This window comes from Orussus abietinus, unplaced genomic scaffold, assembly GCF_000612105.2.
Source record: "Orussus abietinus isolate OABI.00-Male unplaced genomic scaffold, Oabi_2.0 scaffold23, whole genome shotgun sequence".
NCBI classification, from domain to species: Eukaryota; Metazoa; Arthropoda; class Insecta; order Hymenoptera; family Orussidae; genus Orussus; species Orussus abietinus.
In genome coordinates, this window is record NW_019394258.1 from 526,104 (window position 1) to 549,769 (window position 23,666).

Below are 23,666 nucleotides of genomic sequence, written 5' to 3' on the forward strand. Positions count from 1 at the left end.
TTATTTCCCCCGTATCACGGATTAATCGCGTCGGCGCGAGTCGAGTATCAAATCGCCCCGGACCGTCGGGTATCGAGATTAGTCGATTGTTCCAGAATACTCGCTGATAATTGGTCCGCGGAATTATGACGGCGCCCGGAGAGATTTATGGACCAATCGCCTTACAAGAATCTGCACGATTGCCAATCAGAGAGAAAAGCGAAGTCGATCAGTTCGAATTTTTAGCGCGATGTGAGCGCCATCTTTGGGATCGCTCTGTTACTTATAAAGTGTGTGATATCGAGCGCGTCGGATGTCACACAAAGCGTCAACGCGTCGAGGATGAAAAGCGAGTAGGAACTGCGTTTGACGCATCGCTGTGCCGGGCTCTGTGTGACACCCAATGTGAACAGTAGGACAAGGTTTGTGTCCACGCTGGGATAGTTATGATCGGAGGCCGCTAAGTGACGCGACTTGTCGATAGCGAGTAAAACCGAAGAGTGAGCACTCTCTGCTACTCCCTGCTCGGGGGCGTGTCAAAAAAACACGATAAGGCGCGTCCGTAAATACGTGAAAGTGAAGTATGGGTCACAGACCTGTCTACCTTTTGACAGTTCCTGTCGGTTTGTTGTTGTTATCGTTGAGTTTGACAGTTCATTGTCAGGTGCCGATTCCCGAAGGAGGTCGTCAATATAACCGGGATGGCGTTTACGTGCCATCCAATATTGAAGGTTATAAGACCTACTTTTACAAGGACCGGAGGTATGGGAACCAGCCCAGCTATCTTGATCCAATACACGGAATACCCACTCGTGCCCCGGAAAATCGCTACAATTATGGGGTAACGCTTTTTATCTTTGTTAATTTTTTATTTGGAATGAATCACTGTGCTCTGCTCTCTTCTGAATTTTTACTTGTAATTTTTCTGAATGGAAAGAAAAAAAGAGATATTAGCGAGACATACACAATGATATTTATTACACGATGATGATTCATTCTGGAATGGCGTCTGAGACTCGAGTTCCGAGGAAGTTAATTATGACCCGCGACCGGTCTCAATTGGTTGAGAAATGAAATGTAGAAAATGCTTGAAATATTGCATAGGAAAAGAACGATAGTGGATGCATTTAATTGGATGTTTGTCAGTATAGATAAGTTCCGATCACGATACCGTTTTGTTCATTAGGACACGACACCAAGATATTTCCTACCTGGAATCCTGGGAGGCTGGCGAGAAAATCTACAAGGAAAGGAAAGACCAGACTCCAAAAATTTAGACAGAGATATTTATGTGACCACAGATTATGGACAAGTTCAAGGTTTTAAAGTCTATTTGTATGATAATCCTGAAGCGAGACATAGACCCTGGAGCGTGCCTGTTGAACGAGTCACAAAAAGTGTTAACGTGTTTCTGGGAATTCCTTATGCTATGCCACCTACAAAGGAAGGCCGCTTTAAGCCACCTAGACCTCATAGGTTGGTTAAATAATAAACTGAAACAATAATTTATTAATAAGAATTCATTTTTCTTCATTTGACTACCACGTGTATGTCAATGGCGGACCTGTTCGGTCATTGGAACAAAATAGCAGTTAGCATATACAGACAAGATATAATTTCAGAGGATAGATCTGAAATTATCTCATTATAAAATTTCAGGGGCTGGCAGCTTTTACAGGCAGTGGACTGGGGCCCTGCGTGTCCGCAGCCCAGTGTATACACAGGAATAACTAAAGGCATTCGTGACGTTGACGAAGACTGCCTATATTTAAATATTTTTACCCCCAATGTAAGTTGACTGCACAATGTATTCTACTTTCCAGTTGTGACTTCCATATGTGTTATTATAGAATACATATGGATTAGCCCATCCATATCCTGTAATGCTATACATTCATGGAGGAGAATTTACTCATGGAACGAGTAATGTATTCCCAGCGCACATGTTAGCTGGCTTCCATGATGTCATTGTCGTTTCAATTAATTATCGTTTAGGTGCTTTAGGTGAGAGTTACATTCCAATATTTTTAAACCGATAGCATTAAACTGTCAATTGCACATTCTCTTGATTTTAGGATTTCTAAGTACCGGCGATGAAAACAGTCCAGGAAATTACGGAATTCTTGACCAGGCCACAGCGTTGCGATGGGTCTATGATAATATCAAGTATTTCAATGGTGATCCGAAGTCTATTACACTATTCGGGCCAGGTGCAGGTGCAGCAAGTGCTGGTCTGTTAATGGTCGCACCAAGGTGAATAATTCCGTTATAATTAAATATTTCTTTTCTATTCTGGTTTCTAATGTCCTCCTGTAATAATAAACGTTTGTTAATTGTAGGACTCGTGATCTGGTGTCAAAAGTTATAGCACAGTCTGGTTCTGCATTGTCTGATTGGGCACTGATCGTTGATAAGTATCGAGCTCAGAATACTTCGAGAATTTATGGAAAGCTTGTTGGCTGTAGCATAGAAAGCAGTTGGAAATTAGTACAATGTTTAAAAGACAGTCGAAATTCTTTTGAACTTAGTAATGCCGAGCTCACTCCTGATGTGGGTATGTTTCCTTGGGGTCCAGTTTTGGATATAAATTATACGGTACCAAGAGATGATTGGTACGAATCCTGGAGAGCCTCCGATTGGCATTTTTTTACTGAAACCCCAGAGGAAAGCATTAAGAAGGGCAAATTTAGACCTGACATTGCTTACATGGCTGGTGTAACGACTCAGGAAGCTGCGTTCATTATATGTAAGTAATGCGATCACTATATTCAAGTAAAATTAATTAACATGCTATGAAAAGAAATGTTTTTAGACAATAATGCTACTTTGGAACGGAGTCAGTACTACATCAATATGGAGACGTTTGAACAAAAAGTTTGGGAGCTGGTGCTTCGGTATAATTATACTCTCAATCCACTCGGTGTTTATGAAGCCATAAAGTATATGTACACATACTGGCCTGATCCAAATAATGTTACGCACATTCGGGATCAGTATGTCAATGTAAGTACTGTTGGTTGAACATTGGAATATTGGTAAGGACTCCGAAAATTTATTATTGTTTTGTTTAGCTCCTGAGTGATTTCCTCTACATTGCACCGTTTGACAAAATAGCCAAGCTCTTGGTTGAGAAAGGAGTACCAGTTTATTTGTACGTCTTGAATACTACAATCGAAGCTTTGAACCAACCAATTTGGAGAAGAGTGCCGCACGATACAGAGTATTTGTTATTAACCGGAGCACCTTTCATGGATGTCGGTGAGTCTTTCCGATTCTTTAAATATCTAACATATTGTTAGCATTTTTTAAAATAATGTTATCTGCCTTTCCAGAATTCTTTCCACAAAACCTAAAGCTCAGGCGAGACATGTGGACTGACAGTGATCGGAATATGAGTTATTTCTTCATGAAAGCATACAGTAATTTTGCGAAATACGGGTAAGAATTAAAAGCAAAATATTTATCATTGAATTTTACCTGTAGAATATTTCTTATAAATATTTTTGGCCTGTTATCGATTTCGTTGCTTTAGAAACCCAACACCTGAGCAGATTTTGGGACTGCATTTTGAAGTAGCAAAGCAAGGTCAGTTGCGCTACTTAAACATCAATACAACATATAATAGTTCGATTCTGTTAAATTATCGACAAACTGAGAGTGCATTTTGGTCGATGTATCTACCAACTGTGATCGGTCGATTGGTGCCGACGTATCCTCCTGTTACAGAGGTAACATTTATTGTTGCAACTATTGACAGTATTATATAGACTTAAAAAAAAGCATATCCTGTTAATATTATTTTCTATCGCTTTTATTTTTAACAGTACTGGTGGGAGCCGAAGCAACCGCTGCAAATTGCATTTTGGTCCATGTCAACGGCATGTTTGTTATTAATCGTTCTGTGCGTAGTCTGTTGCATGCTGTGGCGTAACGCCAAAAGGTAAGCAAAGGTAAACGAGAACGGTTTTCATGTAACTACACCTAAGTAGTCGGTAGGATCGAGGCGAGTGTTAACTTCGACGTTGATTTCATAGACAATCGACATGCGGAAAAGTGGGGTTAAGTTCACTCATCTCGAACCTACCTATTGCCCGAGGGTTTGTAGTGCATGCGAGGATTAGGTTCAACCATGCAAATTAAATCTGTGCACTGGAATTAGAGATAATTAATGTTAATTTATTATTATTCACCTTTGATAATTTTTTTTTATATTGATACATTGCCGTTGATGCACATTCATAGAGAGTCAGACCATTACTACAGTAGAGACATTCTAATGGTACAAGAGGAAGACCACTCCGAGGGGGTGGAAAATATTACGAGGACGTCGAAAGAGAATGTCTACGAATATCGGGATGCACCACCAATAAAAACCAGGGTGCCACGGCAAGACGAAGAGAAGTTGCAACAGCGTTTGGCGCAAAACAGAAAATTCAGTTCGACTCCTTCTTTGAGGAGCAACTCGAACACTTCTCTCAAGGATATTCGTTCAGAGGGTTTTGTTACAAGCTCACCGAATGGTCAACCAAGGCTCAACAAGACCACGAGCCAGTCTACGATACCCAGAGGTAAGAGTAAGACTCACGTTGTGCAAGGGGTTCCTCAAACAGCTGTGTGAATTTTCGGTTTACGTTCACTTGGTTTTCAAATCAATTTTTGGTGTATGGTGTGCGTGTATTTCCACGTGTGCAGCATTACTTCAATTGCTGCATCACATAATCATAAGCTTACCGACCTCAGCCATGCAAACATTTCGATAGACAGTTCACAAAAAGTGCACTTATTGTTGCATAACATTCTCAGTACATTCCTAAGTATACTTTTGCCTATGCATATAATTAACGTACAAAGTAATTACCAAGCACATTCGTTTAACTGGAAAAAGCCCACCGTATAATTAAGAAATTTTGTACTACTGCCAATTGTAATAATTGCAATATTCGCTACTGCTCATCTAGAGATAGTCCCACAAAAGTGCAAATTATTTATAGGTTTACAATTAGCTGTAAGAAAGTGCCTACCATTAATTTTATACGTCTTTGCGCGTTTTTTTTTTTTAGTAGAATTAAGGATAATTATGTGCCTTTAATTAATGCAACGCGTGAATTTACTTTGTATTTTACTTAAATTGTACATACCTGACCACTGACCAAACACGAACATTTTGATATCAAATTATCACAAGGATTTTATACAATAGTGAACTAAGTCCAATCGGTACGAATTATGTGACCAATCATTGACGGTTATGATCTTTTAAAGATCGTATTGTATATGTACAAGAATATTGCTTAACACAGAACCGTCCGTAGCGTAACACATTGTTTTTACGTTTTATATCAATAAAGAGTTTATATGTTTATAAACAAAATCGATGCATTTATTATTTGTCATTACCTTAAAGCTCGTCCTTCAAAGATTAAAGTTGATTCGAAAAGCAGCTGTATCGATGATATAGTTCTATCAAATATAATAAATATTTTATATAGATCTAAAAACAATTGTTCGCATAAAAATTGTCATGCACGATCCTAGGTAGAGTTCTACCGCAACAGGAAACTAGGGTTTAGGTGAATTAGATATCTATCGAAGGTCTCTAAAAACATGACATTTATCACTCGATACAGCGCCTATGTATATAAGCATAAAGTAATAAATATAAGTGGTATATACAAATGATTAGTACCTAACGATACAACTTTCATCGCACTCTATACAGGGCGAGCCCTGATATTACAGATACACTCAGACTTTCCAAGACCATTGCGTCTTTTAGATCTACAATCTCACGAAGAATATTGACTGGCAGTGTAAAAATATCACTTGACCGTTAACAGGCAAGCAGGACGTTCTCTCAACGCGTACATTAATCTCCAACTCGTCATGGATCACCCTACTAACGTTTCGGTTGGAAACATCACTTGGGTTATTTTCCCTACTCGTCCTCGCCATGTTCCTTTCTACCGCACATATTCAGTATTAATTAGTACTGAGGGTTAGGCGAGTTCCGCTGGAAGTTCTGCGCGTTCTGGTTCTGCTGCAACGGCCCCGCAGGCGGAGGCCTGTTCTGATCCCTGTACTGCGGAGGTCCAGGTGGGCCATTTGGTCCAGCAGGGCCAGGAACCTTGCCGTAGTTCCCCCTAGTGGATCCCTGGTAGCTGCCATAAGCGGAGTCGTCGCTTCTCCGAGAAACGTGGCCGTACATGCTCTCGGGTCTCCTGGAGGTGGCCCCGCTGTCGGAGTTCACAACAGGAGGACTGTTCCTGTGGGACTGGTGACTGGAGTTCTGCCCTGAGGGTTGGCCACTCTGCTGCTGTTGAGGGCCCTGCGGCGCAGCAGGTTGAGGCGCAGGGGCACGTCCATATATCCCGGAACTCGTCGACACCCCGTAGATCCCGTTCTCCCGGGTGTTCAAGCTCGTGGAGATGCCCCGAATGCCGTATATACTCTGCGTGCACTGCTGCAGCTGGTTCTGCATGTTCTGGTTGGTGCTGTTGTAGTTCTGGCTGGGCGTGTGGCTCTGCGAGGCCTGGGGAGGCTGCAGGGTCTGGCCGTTGTCCCTGGCGGTGGGCTGGCTGTTCTGGCCGATTCTCATCGGGTAGAGGCTCCTCGCGGGGATCAAGGGCCCCGGCTTCGGGATCATCAGGCCGTCCCTTGGCCCTGACGTGGACTTGGCGTACACGCTCTGCGACCTGTTCAGATTCGCCCTCGTCAGGGGAGGTGACTTACAGTAAAGCGACTTCGTCCCACTGTAGATCGGCTCTACGTGGTCTATCCCACCGGACGGGGCGGCGCTGTACACCGAGGACAAGATTCCTCCCGCAACCGGTCTGTACGTCGCGCAGCCCTCCGGGAACTTCGACCCGGACGGCTTGTCCAAATCGTCGTATGGGTCGTCGTCCGACCGGATCGAGGAGTTGTCCCCGTCGTCGATGTCGCAGGACTCTCTCTGACGTTTAGGACAGAGGACGTACTCGTGGAGGAGAGCGGCTATCGCTCCCCCTGAGAGAGGTCCTACCCAGTACACCCAGTGGTTCTCCCAGCGGTTCATCACGAAGGCCAGGCCCAGGGCTCGCGCGGGATTCAGGAAAGGACTCTGAAAGAATTGACAAACGTTATTTCAAACATCTCGGGACACTGTGCGGCTTTAACTAATGAATATGAATTTTTTAGTCACCGAGACGAGAGTCGCAGCGGTGTAAGCAGCTGCTAGGATAACGGCAGGCTTCGTGGAGACCGTCACCGGAAGGGCCTTCGGCAATTCCGACGCCAAATGTGCCAGGACTATCAGGACCGACAGGGTCAGCTCCACCAGAAGTCTCTCTATGGCTCCTCCTAGCCGCCCCGACGAAGTCAGCGTCTGCGTTCCGGATGGAGTGGTCACCCTGAAAGCAGAAATTCGCCCACTCGTTATTATTCTACCAAATCGGGGAATCCTTCACCATGCGTCCTGACACCTTCTATGATATTATTTCAAACCGTTAGATCGATCCTCAATTTTGGAATCTCTCGAGGCCCGACGGCTGTGCGCAAACGGGAACCCAGGTGAATCAGGTAGAACAGCCGTTCAGATTCCGTTGAAAGGAATTTTACCTGCGCAATGGCGCACCTTTTCCCTGAGCTTCAAGGTCCGACGACCATATTTCGGATTGGCGTATTTCGGGATGCAGCCTCGAGGATCCTGAAATCCGGAATCCCTGCTACGAGGGGTGCTACGTCGAGGATCCTAAGATCCCGGAATCTCGGTACAGGGGGAAGGTAGAGGGTGCAGCGTTTCAAAAGACCAAACTGTTCGAAACTTCGACACATCACTCCCGATCATCTAATAATTGTCCTGACACATATAAAATTTGGATTTCTTAACAAAATTGTTTAACTCAGCCCAGACCAGAACCAAAATGGCGTCGAGCTCTCATATTTCGAATTAATATATAATTATCGAAGGCTCTGATATGAGAAACTAAAGGGTCAGGACAATTTTACGACAATTTAGAACACTCTGGTAATCGATAAACTCGCATTTGAACGGGATAAGGGCAAAAAAAGTGTTGTATGCGCCTCTATGCTAAAACGATGGTAATACGAGGTCTCGGAGTGAAAATTTAATTGACCTGGAAATCACAGATGGCGCTGGGGGTCCCTCTGCAGTCAATTAGGGCCCCAGAAATCACGAATCCAGAGGATTTCTGGAGTTTTGCTTCGATTTCCTGATATTTATTGTACGAAAACGACAGGTGGAGTATGCCATTTGGTACAATACCCAATACAATTCGACCCAGCTGTCAATATAAAAACGAATGTCGGCAACGTGGGCATTTAGAAGAATCTTCTTTATCGACGTCGATCAAGTTCCTCGACGTGTTTGACTTCACCTTAAGGGTCGTGCATAAATTATCGCAAAGCTCCGATTCGATCGGCACGGCGACCAGTCAATGGCCCTCCGGGAAGGAGGTTGAGCACGACGGAGGAGTCGTCCGAGTGAAAAAAAAAAAAGAGAAAAAGAAAAGGGAGGGTCCGGATTAAGCGAAGTTAGGTTGGGCCCAAGTTGCCAACAGATGGTCCCGACTTTGGAAACATTTGGACCTCTCTTCGCGTTCCCTCGCGCCTTCTTCCCTCGTTCGTTCCGTCAAAGGGTCGACTCGTTAGCTCCCAACTGGAGTCGGACGAGTCGAGGCTGCCGGAAAAGGAAAGGGGAAAATAAAATAAAAAAGGAATATGTAATTGAAAGTAAGAGTGAAAATAAAAAGGAAACTGGAAGGATCGCCTCGCAGGGGGGAGAGAGGCGCTCGCCGATTCCGGGAGAGATCCTCGACATTGTCTGGAAATAATCACGGAGCCCCCAAGGATCCTTTGTCAGGGGCCGAGGGTGGCGGCCGAGGATGGAGATTCCTTTTGGAGCAACATGTGGCTGCCACGTGTTTCTTTGGAAGAAGGCAAATGGTACGATTTAGAGGGCCGAGGAGGATCCGTCGGTATCTCGGAACAGCTGCCCCAGCTCGACCCCCGCCCCCCCCTCGTATAGGTTGGGTCTTCCACCTATACAGGCTGATCCAGGACCGGTGGGTCCGTCGAAGGATCTGCGCGAAAAACCCTCTCCAAGGATCCCGTTATGGAACCGGAAATCAAAAGGCACAAAGCAATCAGCGAGGACATACAAAATCGGGGCACTTCGGCCGCTTCGTCCTGGCGACCCTCGAATTAATCAGCTGAGATTTTCCTCGACGTGACAATTTTATTAAATTCCATATACGCGTCCACACCCTGAGAGGAAGAAAAAAAAGAAAAAAGAAATTCATTGAACCGAAGAAATATTTTCTTCATTCCACAGATAATTATTTCACCCCAATAAATCGTCGCAATTCCGAGTAAATGTCGCGCCCAATATCAAATTTCTCCCGAAATTCACTTTTCTCGCTCAAGCCGTGCAATTAAGAATTTCATTAGAACCTAGGATAAACAAACGTCAAATCATTGAATTTCATCGGCCTAGTAATCAATAGGTACACCCTTAGGGTGGCTAGGTGCAAACATCCCCCTGGACCTTGCGGCCAGGAGGTGCGTAAAGCATGTACGCAGATAATCCTCTCCGTGTCGAAAGGTGCACCTGGAAGGAGCATGCGTGGGCGTGCGTTTCCTGCCCCTGCCCTTTTGTGGGCACCTAGGGCCCTTTTGATCGGCCATCTTGGATCGGCCTTCCCGGGGGCCGAGCATTAAAAGAGATCCCCGTGCATTGTGCCGATCTTCCCTTGTGCGGGACAGCCCGCGGATACCGTCGCCGCGACTCGGCATTTTTTCCTCCCCTTTCCTCCGCATCCCGTCCGCTCCATTTTGTGCGGTGGACGTTCTGCACTCGAAAGAAAGGGAGGGACCCTCTCTGTACACCGAGCGCCGGTTCCTCCACGAGTCGAGTGTTTCATCGAGAATTCCGATACGAAGGCACTCCTCGCGTCCACTTTTTATACCCCAGCCTCGTCGTGGCAAAGCGAGGGAAACCAGGTAACGCAAAAGCGTCCACGTGCTTTGAAAAGTAGGGGGGGCAAACCCCCAAAGGAATCGAGGGCGTATCTCGCATGTGACGTTTCTCACGTGGATTCGCCTCGCGTCGATTTCGTCGGGCGAAGAGTTTCCCAGCCTCGACTTTATAATGGAATCATGTCGACTCCGTATTAGCTCCCCGTTTACCATATCGCATGTGCGGTTTTCACCGAGAGGGGGTGCACGTGATACCAGAGGAGGGCGTCCTGAGAGCGCTGGATATCCCATTCATATGTTGCCCCGTGTACAGGGTAAAAGTATGAGTGTCTACGTTCACGTCCGCGAATGTGCGGAGGGTGACGCAGGCAGGGGGATCGGGGAGTATCAATAGCTCGTTAAAGAGCTAGCGGGGCTTCCGCACTCGAATCGAGAGCTGTTTAAAATCTATCGGTCTCGGGGGCACCGAACCCCCGCGTGTGAATCGGCGAAACGGGGCACAGGTTGCCCCCGGGGCCTCGAATCAAGTGCATCGATCATTTCTACTCGCCCCGGCTTTGGCACTGCACCACCCTGTATATACAATCCGAGAAGAACTTGCCAAACAGCGGAGCTTGCCAGGGACCGTAGATCCATGAAGAAGAAGAAAAAAAAAAAGAATCGAGAGCACAGCCAAGTAACTCTCGAGGGGCAGGACGAGACGGCCGCCATGTTGGATCTTGGTCCGCAAGCGCTTTCGCCTTTTTTCAAATGGAAATAAAATGCTCTAAAGTACCCGTTACCCCCCGAAATTCGTGATGTTCACGTTCCTCTGTATGATAACACAAACCCTGAATCCGATACCAGCGTCTATGCCCTTTGGCACGCGTTTTAAATGTATTTAAAGAGCTACGCTTTTCGCAAATTCGGAAACTGAGTGCGTGGGTAGAAATTCAAGATGGCCGCCGCGTCTCGTTTGCTCCCGCCTGAAGTCTCACTTTAACCTTCGATTCTTCGCAGACCCATGGACGATTCGTGGAGAGATATCGTTAATGCATATTTATTCGGGTGTTCCTCAGCATTCCTCGAGGGAGGGACGACGCCTGGTCGGCGGCAGGATAGGGCGTTGCACGCGTCCGGGGCCCGCTCCTAGATTCCCGGCGGAAAGAGAAGGAGCGAGGGAGAGAGGGCGAGCGGCGGCCGCGGGTGCGGGAGAGAGAGGGAGGACGGAGAAAGGCAGAAAAAGGCAGCCGAGGGATAATTGGCGGGGGAGCGAGGAAGAGAGAGGGAGTTCGGAGGTTCGGCGCACCTGCCTCTCTCGTCCTTACGGCCACCGCCTCGCAGCTGCCGCAGATGTTCCCTGGACCAAAAAAGATCAAGAGGAGCGGGCCCGTAAGACGGAGATATATATAATGAATACCTATGGGGCCCGTGCACGCGGCCGGGACAAGTTTCACGAAAGGCGAGCGCATCTCTCGAGGAGACACGCGACAGCGAGACGGCAGATGTTGCAATTATCGGAGTCGAACTTTGGAAAGTGGAACTCTTGGGTCTCGGGGACCAGGGTGAGTGTCTGGCGTTGGCGAAGTTCCTAGGCCGAGGGAAGGCGACGATTACATGGGGCACGCGGACCTGGAATTTCTCGAACCGGGATCGAGCCTAATTTCTCCGTCAGGACCATCGGGCGAATTCTTCCGGCCGGTGAAAAAGCGAACGCGTGAAAAAAAGAAAAATGAAAAAAGAAAAAAGAAGCGAACTCGTCCAGCAAACCCACGGAAAGTCGGCGCAGCTGCACCGCGGAAAAGAACGGAAGGGAGGAACGTCGCGGCGACGAAACGGCGCCGACGACTCGAAAGCAACGCGCCGAGGCAATTGTCACAATTACGAGAGTCGCCTTTTGTTTTGACCTTCCTTGCCGTCCAATTAAATGATTACGCGGGGAATAGGGGAAAGCCCCCTCTGGATCTCGTATGAAAACAGGGCGACCGACGCTTCAGACGCGAAAAGTTACCGACTTCACAGCGTCGGGGAAGGCTTTCTATGCTGCCTCGCATGGTTCCTCCTCGCGGGAGAAAAAAAAATATCGAACCGGGGAGGGCGGTTTAATTTAATGCACAATTCGCACGAGCCGCACAGATCGCATAAATCGCGCGCATAATGCGTCGCTCCCTTAGGACGCGTTTAAGGGCGCCATAAAAAGCGCCGGCGGGAGGCGTTTTATCAGTCCTGGAGCCACCATACGAGCCACCATACAAAGAGGTAACAAGTGCGTGATATGTACTGAAATAATAATCGAACAATACTCTAGTTAACCGGGTGACCGCAGGGTTTCCCTAACTGAGACGTCTCAGGGGACTTTGCCCCCGGCCACTTATATTCCATTGCATTTCGGCCACGACCCCTCGTAAAAAAGAGTGCATCTGTTGCGACTCGGTCATGTGTGCCATGGTTTACGCGATCTATGCGGCGTCGTGTACAACTGTGTAAGTTCCTCCCTATCTCCTGGTGTAAAACACACGGACACCCTTCCCGGGGATGCGTTACGTCTCCCCTTCTCCTTCTCTTCTTTTTCTTTTTTTTCTGCACATGCACCGGCACCAAGTAAACGTGCATACTCGGTAAATAATGACGAGGCAGGAGAGGTATTCCGATTTTTCCATTAATAATATCCACCGGGGCAACATTTTTCATAGACTCTGGGGGGGAAAAAAAAGAAAGCAGGATATATCAAGCATGAAAGCCCTGCGCTTATTATGCAAGTAACCCAGAGTATGACTTGCAAGGCTCGCCGTATAGGGGGAGGGGAAAAAAAAGGAATCCCACATTTTCGGGAGTTCCTTCCCTTCCGGGGTAAATATAGATGAGAAATTCGAGGACGGTTTGCACTCACCCGTAGAGCATGGCTGCACCGGCAATTCCACCGCCGCATTGTGCCGCTACATAGAGAATCGCTCGTAACAGAGAGATCCTCCTGGACAGGGCGAAGGATATCGACACCACAGGATTCGCGTGTCCACCTAAAAAGAGACAGCATTTATTTAAGTAAAAATATTCGTCATATAATATTCTAATTCTTGAAAACTTAACTTCCTTATATTATCATTTTAGCTCCCAATGCTTATCCAGAGGCATGTACGAGTGTATTAATTTCTTTTATTTTTTTCGGGAAGTTATATATATAGCGTGTTGCAAAAGATGAAATTTTTATATGAATGCAGTGGCTTACCGCTTACGTGCCCGAAGATCATGGAGATCGCGGCGATGGAGAACCCGGACGCAATAGCGGTGGCCAGGACGGAAAGGCCGCTACCGGAAACGGCGGAGGCCGCAGCGGCCCCGGAAACGACCAGGGCGAAAAGAAACGTAGCAAAGCACTCGACGGCGACCGCCCTCCAGAATTCGAGGCTCCGCGCCTCGGTGGACATCGGCACGGCCCTGGCCAAGGGCTCGCCGGTGCTCTCTCGAAGGGCCGACAACTTGTTCAGCAGACTGACGATGTTGGCGTTGACCTCCCGCGGCACGGCTTCGGCGTTCATCTTGCCCTTTTTCCTGGTCGCTATGTAGAATATATACGGTAGTATACCTGGATACTTTCTATGCCCGGGATCAGCGTCTTCACGTCGGCGACATCCTTCGCTCGGAGGGTCTTAGATCATCGAGGTATCGATACGAGTCAGGACGTCGGGGAATAATCCGCCACTCGGTGAGCCGATTTCCACTTTCAAACGCCGAAATCGTTGCCGGCTTCGTTCCGCTCCATCCGCGCCACCTGCCGATCGGGGAGTTCCGGTGCTTTCCCTTGGATCCGATCGAACGGACTACCCGCGAATCGCGGAGTCCTTGGGTAAGTTGGCCCTCGGCACTGTTCGCATCTCCTTGAGTTCACTTTCTCCTGGATCTGCGGGCTCTCCGCCAATAGGGGCGCGGCTCCAGTGGAACGGCGACGGAACAGGAGAAGCGGCGAGGGCGCACTTACTTTGCTCCGTTTAAGGCTTAAGCGGCTCACATTTGCGCGCGGAGACCGTCGAGGGGTGGGACTGGGAGGGCGCTGATGTTGCCCCGACGGCAACTCGCTTTCGAGTGACAGGCCGAACAAGTGGGCGAGCGGCGCCTCGGCTCGCTCCACACCCCCACCATGCACCCACCGCCGTGCATCTGCTCGGACACTGGCGGACTTCGCTCCGAACCAGTTTAGGTTGATTTAGGTTTTTGGGGTTTTGCATGGCTCGGCGTGCCGTTACCGCGAAAGGGAGGTGGAGGAACCGTTTAACAATGTCGATGCTGCTAAACAAAGTTTAACTAAATCCTGTAATTTCTGCTATCTCGGGTATTATTCTCCAGATTCTAGGGAAGTTTTAGGTGATTTTAGATTTTAAGGTTAGGGATGCAATTCATTTTTTTTGGATAATTGCAATTTTGTGCGCGCATGACGGGAATCTGTTAGGTCGACATTCGCGATTTTAGTTTTCCGAGTCGTCGCCAGGCGGCGCTGTAGACTGATCGACTTGGAATATTACGGAAGCGTGGATGTCGACTGTCGGTTTATTATCGATGGAAGGGAGAGGGCAGCACTATTCTCGGAATTGTAGGTAAATAGGGAATGGAGAATGCTGAATTCATCGGCAGAGGAAGACAAAATGGCGACCGCGTTGGAGTCCATGGTTGTTGACGAGAAACAAATCCCGGAAAAGCCGGTAGATAGAGAAAAGGTAATTCTCAATTTAGGTTATTATCTATTAATAGTGACGAGCGATTATGTGGAACGGGTGGAATGCTATGTTTGCGAAAAATGTGTGATACATAACCTATGAAGTGACGCCAACTTTGCTCTCTGTGCGTCCAGCATTGATAGTGTTTTCTGGAAACTGCTTGACTTGTAGCAAATTTTAAAAATTATCCTCGGCATGCATTCAATGGTAATATTTTATTTCAGACGTGTCCTCTTCTTCTCCGGGTATTTTGTAATACCGGACGACACCACAACATCGTAGAATACAGCAGAGGGAATGTGCCGTCGAATGAATTGCAAATTTACACCTGGTATGTTGTAACGATTTGCATGATTAAAAATATTTTAATCGCCAGCCACATATCGTTGGGTTAATTTTTCTTTCGAAAGGATGGATGCTACGTTGAGAGAGATTACGGGACTGGTCAAAGAAGTTAATCCCGACGCCCGCAGCAAAGGGACGTACTTCGATTTCTCTCTGGTTACTCCTGAATTGCGTAACTCTGGCTACCGCATGAGAGAAATTGGCGTAACTTGCTCGGGGCAAAAAGGTGCCGACGACAATAAAACCCTGGCCCAAGCGAGGTAATTTTAAATAATATAACATTGTATTCTGACACTTCGGTTATCGTAAATACTATTTTTACTCTTCAGGTTTACAATAGGCGATTACCTGGACATCTCTATTACTCCACCCAACAGAATGATGCAGCCCATGATCCGTCGAGGAGGTCTTAGGCAATACTGATATAAGTGAAAAATTCTTCTATATAGTATTTGATTTTCTATGTTTCTTTAACACTTTATATTCATTCCTGACAAGATTTTTTGCACAGTTTACACAGTATTCCTTCCTTTCATTTGCCCGAAGTTACTCAATTCGTTGACATCGTGTAAGAGAGGCACTAAGAATGACCCGTTTAAATTAATGACTGTACCATACAAAGTGATACAAATACAGAGATAGTATCGTAAGTCTTGTACCAAATACATGTGTGAATATATGAGAACTACGCGAATGAATTCCACGTGTACAATTTTGTAGAGGCGTCGATCCTGTGGTGAGGGTGGAGTTACAATGGGAACCGTTTTGCCGGCCCCTGCTCGAGTTTCCATTCTAGGTGAAAACTAATAAACAGTGACATGTACTCGGCAAGTGAATTTCCACGACGGGCGATTTATCTAGTCGGCATCAGGTCCAGTTGTAAATTATTGCGCCACGTTCCGATGGCCGTACGAGATAGAATCCACTTGCGGTTTATCCGCACCAGCCTTTTCGGAGGATTTGACGGCTTAAAAAGGTATCGTTTATTTTCCGTAATTAATTTCCCACGAATGAATCGACTTTAAGCAAAATTTCCTGTTTATTTCCGATTTTAGGAGCTCGTTTTTGGATTTCAAGAGGAATGCCGTAGATTCTACGGTCTACGTCCCGAATCTAGGCGAGACGTGTAAACGAAAGGAAACCGGGGCGAAGGTTAATGTTCCGAATTGTTTCGTACCCCTTCCCCCCCGGTGCCGAGTAAATTCTCATTCCCGTAAACCGATCCCTTTAGTGCAGGGACCTATTATAAATTAGTAGGAATTCCTTCGCAGCCCGAGACACCTAATAAACCGCGATGTTTCACGGGGTTCGTTCTGGTACGACTTCCGGCGCAGCCGGGGGAATTTCTGCGGCGCATAATTTATTTATTTAACATCGGAATCCATTATAAATTAGCATGAAACTCGAGCGCTCGTCTGCGGGCTGCGGGGAGTGCATCGGAAGTGCACCATCTAAAGGCATCTTGCTTCGATCTTTTGCAGGGTTTTGCGATGCCTTTCATTAAATTTCCATGATATGCAAACCGTTTGGAAATTGCGAAGTAAAGACCGATTTCCTAGGTTAGCCGATCGGGTCGAAATGTCGAGAATTTTCCACGTGCTCTTTTTACACGGTAGACAGTTCCGATGTAATTCGAGGTTCACGCGTTGCGGGTAAATTTCGGCTAATTGAAGGCACGGAATTCTCTGCAAGGGAAATGTTTGTTGTGCAGTCGTTGCGTGTGCGGATAAATAGAATTAGGTATTCAAAGTTGAAATAATTGTGCACAAAGCATTTGGGTTACCGAAGGGGGTGCCTCCTGGTCAGTAAACATAGGACGCGAAATACGCAATTCCGCATCTAATTATACTTAAGCATGAAATTCGAATTCGTTTGCCAGGTGTATAATGGAGGCGGGGGCGAATTACTATGACCGACATCACAAGACCAATAATGCCGGCGCATTAAGGCGAGATATATCACTCAAAAGTCCCCTTTAATTCCGAACAGATCCGGGGATTTCGGGGAAACTCGCGCCGTGTTACCTTCGGAAAGGACGAGGAAACCCGATACGGCATTCCGCGTGTCAATTGCACTTTTGACATATTTAAATTGGCCTCGGCACGAAAACTAATAAAGCGCGGCGTTTCTAGGGTACCTCCCCGGGTCGCGTCGTCGCAGGAGTAAATTTTCGCCCCCGGGTAAATTTATTCACTTAACATCTGGGCTTACACTATAAATTATCAAGGAACTTCATATCGTGGTTAAAGGCATCCGCTGCATCCCTCCTAAGAGCGCTCCGTCCGTTGCAGCGAATTAAGCGAGCGGGCGTTTCGCGACTGGCGAGGCGAAATTAATTACAACGGGGAATAAATTAATTCCCGACGGTTAAACGGCTTATCGGAAAGAAAACGAGAAGGGGTGGAGGGATATTGACCGGCTATCAGTTTGTCTCTCTCGTTCCACCGTTTAACGAGGTCTATCGAGCGAAGGGTTGACCTTTTTCATTTTTTGTTTTTTCTTTTTTTTTTGTTCTTCGGTTTTATATCGCAAAAATACGCGCGGACCACATTCGGCGTATTTTCAATGGGCTTTCAAGGGTTTAATTCTTCAATTATTCGCGATGCGGGATTATTATTATTATTTTTGTTTCCGTCCATCCAGAGCACACTCTGATATCCGGTTTACATCGCCGATGGTTCGGGTCCGGACTAAAAAGAGGAATGAAATTAACGAATGCGGCCGACCCGGGGGACGTGTGCGAAGATTGCACGTTATTTTATACCGCGGCTCGATCGCTACCATGGACGCGGTTTACGCCGCGTTTCTATAAAGGGAAAGGGTGAAAAGGGAAAATCGGCAGGAAGGTAAAAAAAAAAATCAAAAAAATAGATTGAAGGGAACGAGTTCCCTCCCCGCCTGTATGGAGATTACGTCGGTACGTAGGCCCTTCAAATTGTTCCCATTTGGGCGTGCAACGCGCGTTTACGTTCCCCCCTGGAAACGTCGAATTGGTCCTCTACCGCGTTATTTTGCACGGCGCAATTATCTCTTAGATGCAGCTATCATCCGGCCCAATTTGCCGGGGAATAATCCCGGGACGCCTAGGGGATTAGGTCGAAGCCAAGATGGGACTTAGAATAAATTAGAGCGTTATTGGGATTATTGTTTCCGTCGGAAAATCCCTCTAAGTACATGGAACGATTAATAAGCGAGATATATATANTATATTAAGTGCGCCGTAATCGGATATAAAACTTAGGGAGTAGATTAATTATCGTCCTATTAACGCTTTACCGACCGGGGAATTTGGATGTAAATCGCGATCGCGGGTATCGCGATATCGATTAATAGGCTTCCGGTCGGTGAGGTGTTAACGTAGGTCATGATGAGCGGCCCGATGTTCTCTTAATCCCTTGTCAAGATCAATTATTCCGATCCGTGTCGCCGATAGGTTCCTTAGGTAATTCTCGCATCTGCGGTACCATTGATCTACGGTAAAGTTCCGGGGGCACCGTGTCGATCCTTAATTTATTTTAGAGATCCATTCGTCCTGAATTTATGTCGAGACTTAACGCGAAATTCGGTATACACCCGGTCGTTAGGGGTACCCCCCTTCCTGACAAGGAATACAATGCGCATTGTACTCGGAACAACCGTCGGGTGGACCTCGATGTACGGGGTACCGCTCTCGGGGGATATGAAATCGATTTTTAGGTAAGGTTCACAGGAACGAGAGAAACGAGGTCCCAGAAAGTCGCTTCGTCTTCCCAGGGAAAATATGAAACGTTTAAAAAAATTTCGAGGGGGGGTAGGGAATTACAAACGGAGGCGAAAAGAGAAACGGCCGTAAACTCTGCATCGCATCGGGCGGGGTTTCCTTCATAAATTATGTTAAAGAGCACCGTAATTCGTGGCATCGCGTTAAATTCAAGTTCGGTGCCCCCTCTTCTACCCCTTTGGCTTTATGCCATAATTGAGTGCGCAACTTAGGTGCATGACGCGGTACACGCATTCTCGCCGCCGACAAGGAATACAATGCACATTCTGGGCGAACCACCCTCGAGTAATGTCGGGCCGTGTGGGCTCCTGTAAATTCAAGTGGTACCCACACCGACAGTATCGGTGGCTGTCATCGTCGAGTTAGGACGTCTGTCGGGCGTGGCGGGCGTTCCGCGCCGGACAGGCCTCCGCAAAACGCGTTCGCCTGATAGGCCCGTCCCGCCGATAACGTATAATTCGCGGCGCGATAAGTCATCCGGGGTCGTAAGTCATCACTACGTGATGTACAATGGGACATTCGACCGTTGGCTTGGCTTTTGCAGCCGCAGAACATTTTTTATTGAATTTCTCGAGGGACACTTCGGGGTCCTCTTCGGCTGATCTGGATCAGGTGCGAGCACAGGTGCGCCCGGGGCCGGGTCGGTCGGCTCTCCTTTTCCTCCCGATGCGTGTATCGACTGCCCCGTACCGAGGCGAGCACGTGGTACTCGATGTACCGCACCGTGTACACGGGGCACACACGGCGCACTTTATACGGTACACGCGCGAGTGCCTGGACATAACTTCTCCCGGCCAGGGGACGTTTCCATGGGACGCGATTACCGGATAGCGATAACTCTAAGCTCGCACCGGTAACTCTCTTCCGAAATTGGGGGACCGCGACCCACCCCTCTCCCCGCTCTGATTATTATCGCGGGACGCCTACAAAAACGCTCCCCCCAGGGGGTGGTTTGCCCCAAAGACATTGTCGCGTCGACTAGAATAACCTTTTCGTCACTAAGGGGGAGTTTAGTCTTTCTGGACCGTGAGTGATCCTTCTCGCATCTTCCACAAGGTGGACATTTTCCGAGTCCTCGCGACATTTATATAAAAACACCCCAATTTAGGGGGTGGTTTGGTATAAGAATATGAATACCGTACGGACTCGGTTCATTTTGTTCTTTATTAGGGGGTTACACCACTTTGACGCACCCAAAAGTTACGGTTTTTCGAGAATTTTTTTTTTTAAGAGTTGTAACGTTTTTATCCAAATTAAAGTACAGTAAGTTATTATACTACTATTAATCTCGCTCACTGCGAAAATCGGTGATCGTGCGGTGGGCAGGTGTATAGGTGTAAACGCGTTTTTCTTAAAACTGCATTTGAAAAATCGGTGGGCACTCTAGCCCCGTCAATTTTCAATCAATCGTCTTGATTCTTTTTTTTATTTTATTCGCGATATGTTTATCCAGCGAAATACGTATGGTTTCTTTCAATGTATTGATATTCGCATTTTTTGTGCAACATTAATTAACGAAATTTAGGGCAAAATACGTATCTTTCCTATCAAATCGATGCCATTTTGTGAAAGATGCATATTTTTGAAAACGGCTACGTATTTCGTTAGTCTTTGGGCTACAGATACTAATTCTTTTTCGTTTATTGTTCTAACTTAAACCTGGACTGAGTTATCGTGCCCACCGCACGATCATCGATTTTCGCAGCGCTCTGGTAAATCGCCTTTCAAGCCGCCATTTTTATAAATAAAAAATATGCAAAAAAGGCATTTTTTGGTTTAATAGTAGTATAATGCCTTACTGTACTTTAATTTGGATAAAAACGTTTTTAATTCTTAAAAAAAAAATTCTTGAAAAACCGTAATTTTCGGGTCGGTCAAAGTGGTGTAACCCCTTAAGGACGAGTTTGGTCGCTGGATTTTTAACAACCGCGTCGAGGAAGCACGAGGTGGAAATTGAACGAGTCCTCGCGACGTGCCCCGGGGCGCGAGAACGAAGGTGGAGCGTCAGAAGGTTCACCAGGAAACGGGGTACTTTTTTTTTTCTCTTCTTGTAGATGCGATACAGTCGATAAATAACGGCGACGGTACTATGACATGTATTGGAGCGGAGATGGGGTGGAATCGAGGTGGGGAAAAGAGACAAAAGAGTCCCTCTGCTCGTTGTTCCGTTTTCCCCGAGTCCTCCGTGCCGACAATAGACGGCTAATACGGTCTTAATTCAATGCCAGGGTTCCCCGTGTACACGTAGCGTCCGGCGCACGATGCGCGCCGCGTAAATAATGGCAACTCGATCAACGTAGAAGTTTAAGGAAACCCACTTTTCCCCTCCCCCTCGAAGGAGAGACTCGCACTCGGACGTTACCAACATCTCCGGGGGTTAATCCGATGCGGCTCCGCGGGGGACATTCCGCCCCGGGGCATTTCCCTCCTTTTTCCCGGGGATGCTTAAGGTGAAGTGAAAGACCCTTCAAATCGGTCGATTCGAATACAACACTTTTTTTAAAGGGTATTAGACCAAACTGCCCGAAACTTTGACACATCACTCCTGATCGTCTAAGAATTGTCCTGACACATTCGAAATTTGGATTTTTGGAAAAAGTTTTTGTAACACTGCCCAGACCAGAAGCAGAATGGCGTCGAGCTCTCATATTTCGATCAATATACAATTATTGAAGGCTCTGATATGAGAATCGAAAGGGTCAGGACAATTTTACGACAATTTAGAACACTCTGGTAATCGATAAACTCGCATGTGAACGGGATAAGGGCAAAAAAAGTGTTGTATGCGCTTCTATGCTAAAACGATGGTAATACGAGGTCTCGGAGTGAAAATTTAATTGACCTGGAAATCACAGATGGCGCAGGGAATCCTTCTGCAGTGAATTAGGGCCCCAGAAAGCACGAATCCAGAGGATTTCTGGAGTTTTACTTCGATTTCTTGATATTTATTGTACGAAAACGACAGGTGGAGTATGCCATTTGGCACAATACCCAATATAATTCGGTACAGCTGTCAATATAAAAATGAACGTCGGCAACGTAGGCATTTAGAAAAATCTTTTTTATCGACGTTGATCAAGTTCCTCGACGCGTTTCACTTCACCTTAACCTCGTCCAGGATTCCTCCCTTCCGCCGATGAATTTTCAAGGAGGGAAATATTTTCCCATCCCTGTCCGAGTGGTCCCGGTAATTGACCGGGACCCGGGCCACCCATCGTTTTCCCACGTTCCTTGAAAAATGAACCCGCGCGGAAATACTCGCGTGACCCGTTTCCGCGGATCGGAAATTTTGCCGGGGTCTCCTCCGCGGAGAGGAACCGCGGGAAAATTTTCGCAAAATTACAACGGATGCGTATGTATCTGCACACGCAATTCACGTTACTCGAGGGGGATAATTAAAGGCATTGTTACGCTGCAGGGATCCCTTTTTAGAAGGCTCCGTAGCTGGCGTACGCGTTCCGCGTTGCGTTTTCTTCGGCGCCGCGGCCTCGCGGCAAGAACGCATCATCGAGTCACCCCGGTGGAAGAAGCCGCTCCCAATTCCGCAGGAACGACTCCGCATGTTCAGCAGCTTCCGGTTTCGATTCCGCGTGCGAAAAGCGGGCCGACTCTCTTTCGGCCCGTCGAATTTCCGTGGATACCTCGAGGTGGCTTTCGCGAACATTTCGAGACGATAATGCCGTGGGGTGGAGATTAAAAAATTGGACGAAACTAAAGTCAAAGCGCGATTTATTTTCGAATCGTATTTCTCTCTTTCTGTCTTCGGTGAAGAGAGGCCTTGAAAAAAAGCAGCCGCAGCCCCTGCGAAAATTCGCCGGGAAAATGGAATTCCGAGCTGCGGCCGGAATTCCGCGGCATAAATTATTTCACCCGTGAGGGGGGGAGCATTGGCCGCGAGTTGACCGGGAGTTGAACGTTCCCAGAAAGAGACAGAGAAACCCTGGTTTCCAACTTGCGAGTGGAAAAGTTTCGTCCTCATCGGCCGGGGTGAATTTCACGCCCGACGGAGGAGTTCCGAAACCGCCGCTTTGCGGCAAAAAGCGCGGGATTAACGTTTTCCCTCCGGTTCTTTCTTTTCCTTTTTTTTTTTCTCCCCCATTTCCCGGGAGACCGCGCGAGAAATTAAAACCGTCCTATCGAGGCTTCCTCGGGGTCCCTCGACGCGGGTCCTTGAAAAAGGCGCGTGGGTGTTCCTCTTAGTCCTCTTGAAAAAAAAAAAAAACCGCGGGTGTGCACCTCCTCGTCCTGTCGTCTCCCGCCGTCTGCGATTCTTCTCGCACTCTTTCATTTACCCGGAGTCCCCTGGATCCTTTGAAGTCTGCCGCGCGTCCGCGCCGAAGGAATTGCTCCGTGATCGATCCTTCCGGTCCGTTTCGCCCGCTTTGGCGGCGCCGGAAAATTGCCTCGCCTGGGCGTCCCCGTATCCCCTGCTCCCCTAATTCCCCCCTGGCAAGTAATTTCCAATAATTAACAATGGGGCGCGTCGTGTATCGCCAGGAGATGGGAGAGCCCCCTATCCATTCCTCGAATGCCTCGCGATTGACTTACTCACATCTCGTGCTACCCGATAACGAAACAAAGGGACATTGGGTACCTTTTTACTATTATCCTTTCTTAGGATTAACCGGAAGCGCTTAACTCGTTCGATCGATGCCGGATCGGCGCCGCGCCCAGGTGCGCGCCCCTCGCAAGGGCGCGCACTTTCGGAAAGCTCGCGCGCAGGGCGCTAGTATCTTCGCCGGCGTAGTCGGGGCGCATCCCCTCCTCGGCGGAGCGTCCCCACCCGGACGGTCGCCGCCCCGAGAGCGGCGCAAAGGGCCGCGCCGGGCAGTGTGCTCCAGGCCGGGACCAGCGCGGGTCGCGTCCGACGCCGTACTGCCGATTACCGAGATCGCGCCGCGAGCCTTATACCCCCCACCCCG

At 47.5% G+C, this 23,666-nt stretch overlaps 3 protein-coding genes across 4 annotated transcripts; 2 read left to right on the top strand and 1 right to left on the bottom strand.

Annotated features, from left to right (window-relative positions):
* Window positions 1-520: 520 nt before the first annotated feature.
* On the top strand, window positions 521-5,291 carry LOC105696706 (cholinesterase). 2 transcript variants are annotated; one of them, XM_012419399.1, is made up of 12 exons: window positions 521-820; window positions 1,166-1,455; window positions 1,639-1,768; window positions 1,830-1,983; window positions 2,055-2,232; window positions 2,319-2,725; window positions 2,792-2,982; window positions 3,051-3,237; window positions 3,312-3,417; window positions 3,512-3,707; window positions 3,804-3,919; window positions 4,222-5,291. In XM_012419399.1, exons 1-12 carry the CDS (start codon window positions 563-565, stop codon window positions 4,595-4,597), a joined length of 2,589 nt encoding a protein of 862 aa, XP_012274822.1. In that variant the 5' UTR covers window positions 521-562; the 3' UTR covers window positions 4,598-5,291. The 2 variants fall into 2 exon arrangements, with proteins under 2 accessions (XP_012274822.1, XP_012274823.1); XM_012419400.1 differs by having other exon boundaries at window positions 3,804-3,929; window positions 4,222-4,354.
* Window positions 5,292-5,470: 179 nt separating this feature from the next.
* LOC105696654 (neurogenic protein big brain) lies at window positions 5,471-13,931 on the bottom strand. The gene is made up of 4 exons (XM_012419274.1): window positions 13,157-13,931; window positions 12,821-12,947; window positions 7,157-7,364; window positions 5,471-7,075 (listed from the first exon to the last, which is right to left on the bottom strand). Exons 1-4 carry the CDS (start codon window positions 13,464-13,466, stop codon window positions 5,963-5,965), a joined length of 1,758 nt encoding a protein of 585 aa, XP_012274697.1. The 5' UTR covers window positions 13,467-13,931; the 3' UTR covers window positions 5,471-5,962.
* A 614-nt stretch (window positions 13,932-14,545) lies between these two features.
* Window positions 14,546-15,682, top strand: LOC105696656 (histone deacetylase complex subunit SAP18). The gene is made up of 4 exons (XM_012419276.1): window positions 14,546-14,639; window positions 14,864-14,970; window positions 15,050-15,244; window positions 15,314-15,682. The coding sequence occupies exons 1-4, from the start codon at window positions 14,568-14,570 to the stop codon at window positions 15,405-15,407; spliced, it is 468 nt and encodes a 155-aa protein (XP_012274699.1). The 5' UTR covers window positions 14,546-14,567; the 3' UTR covers window positions 15,408-15,682.
* Window positions 15,683-23,666: the final 7,984 nt, after the last annotated feature.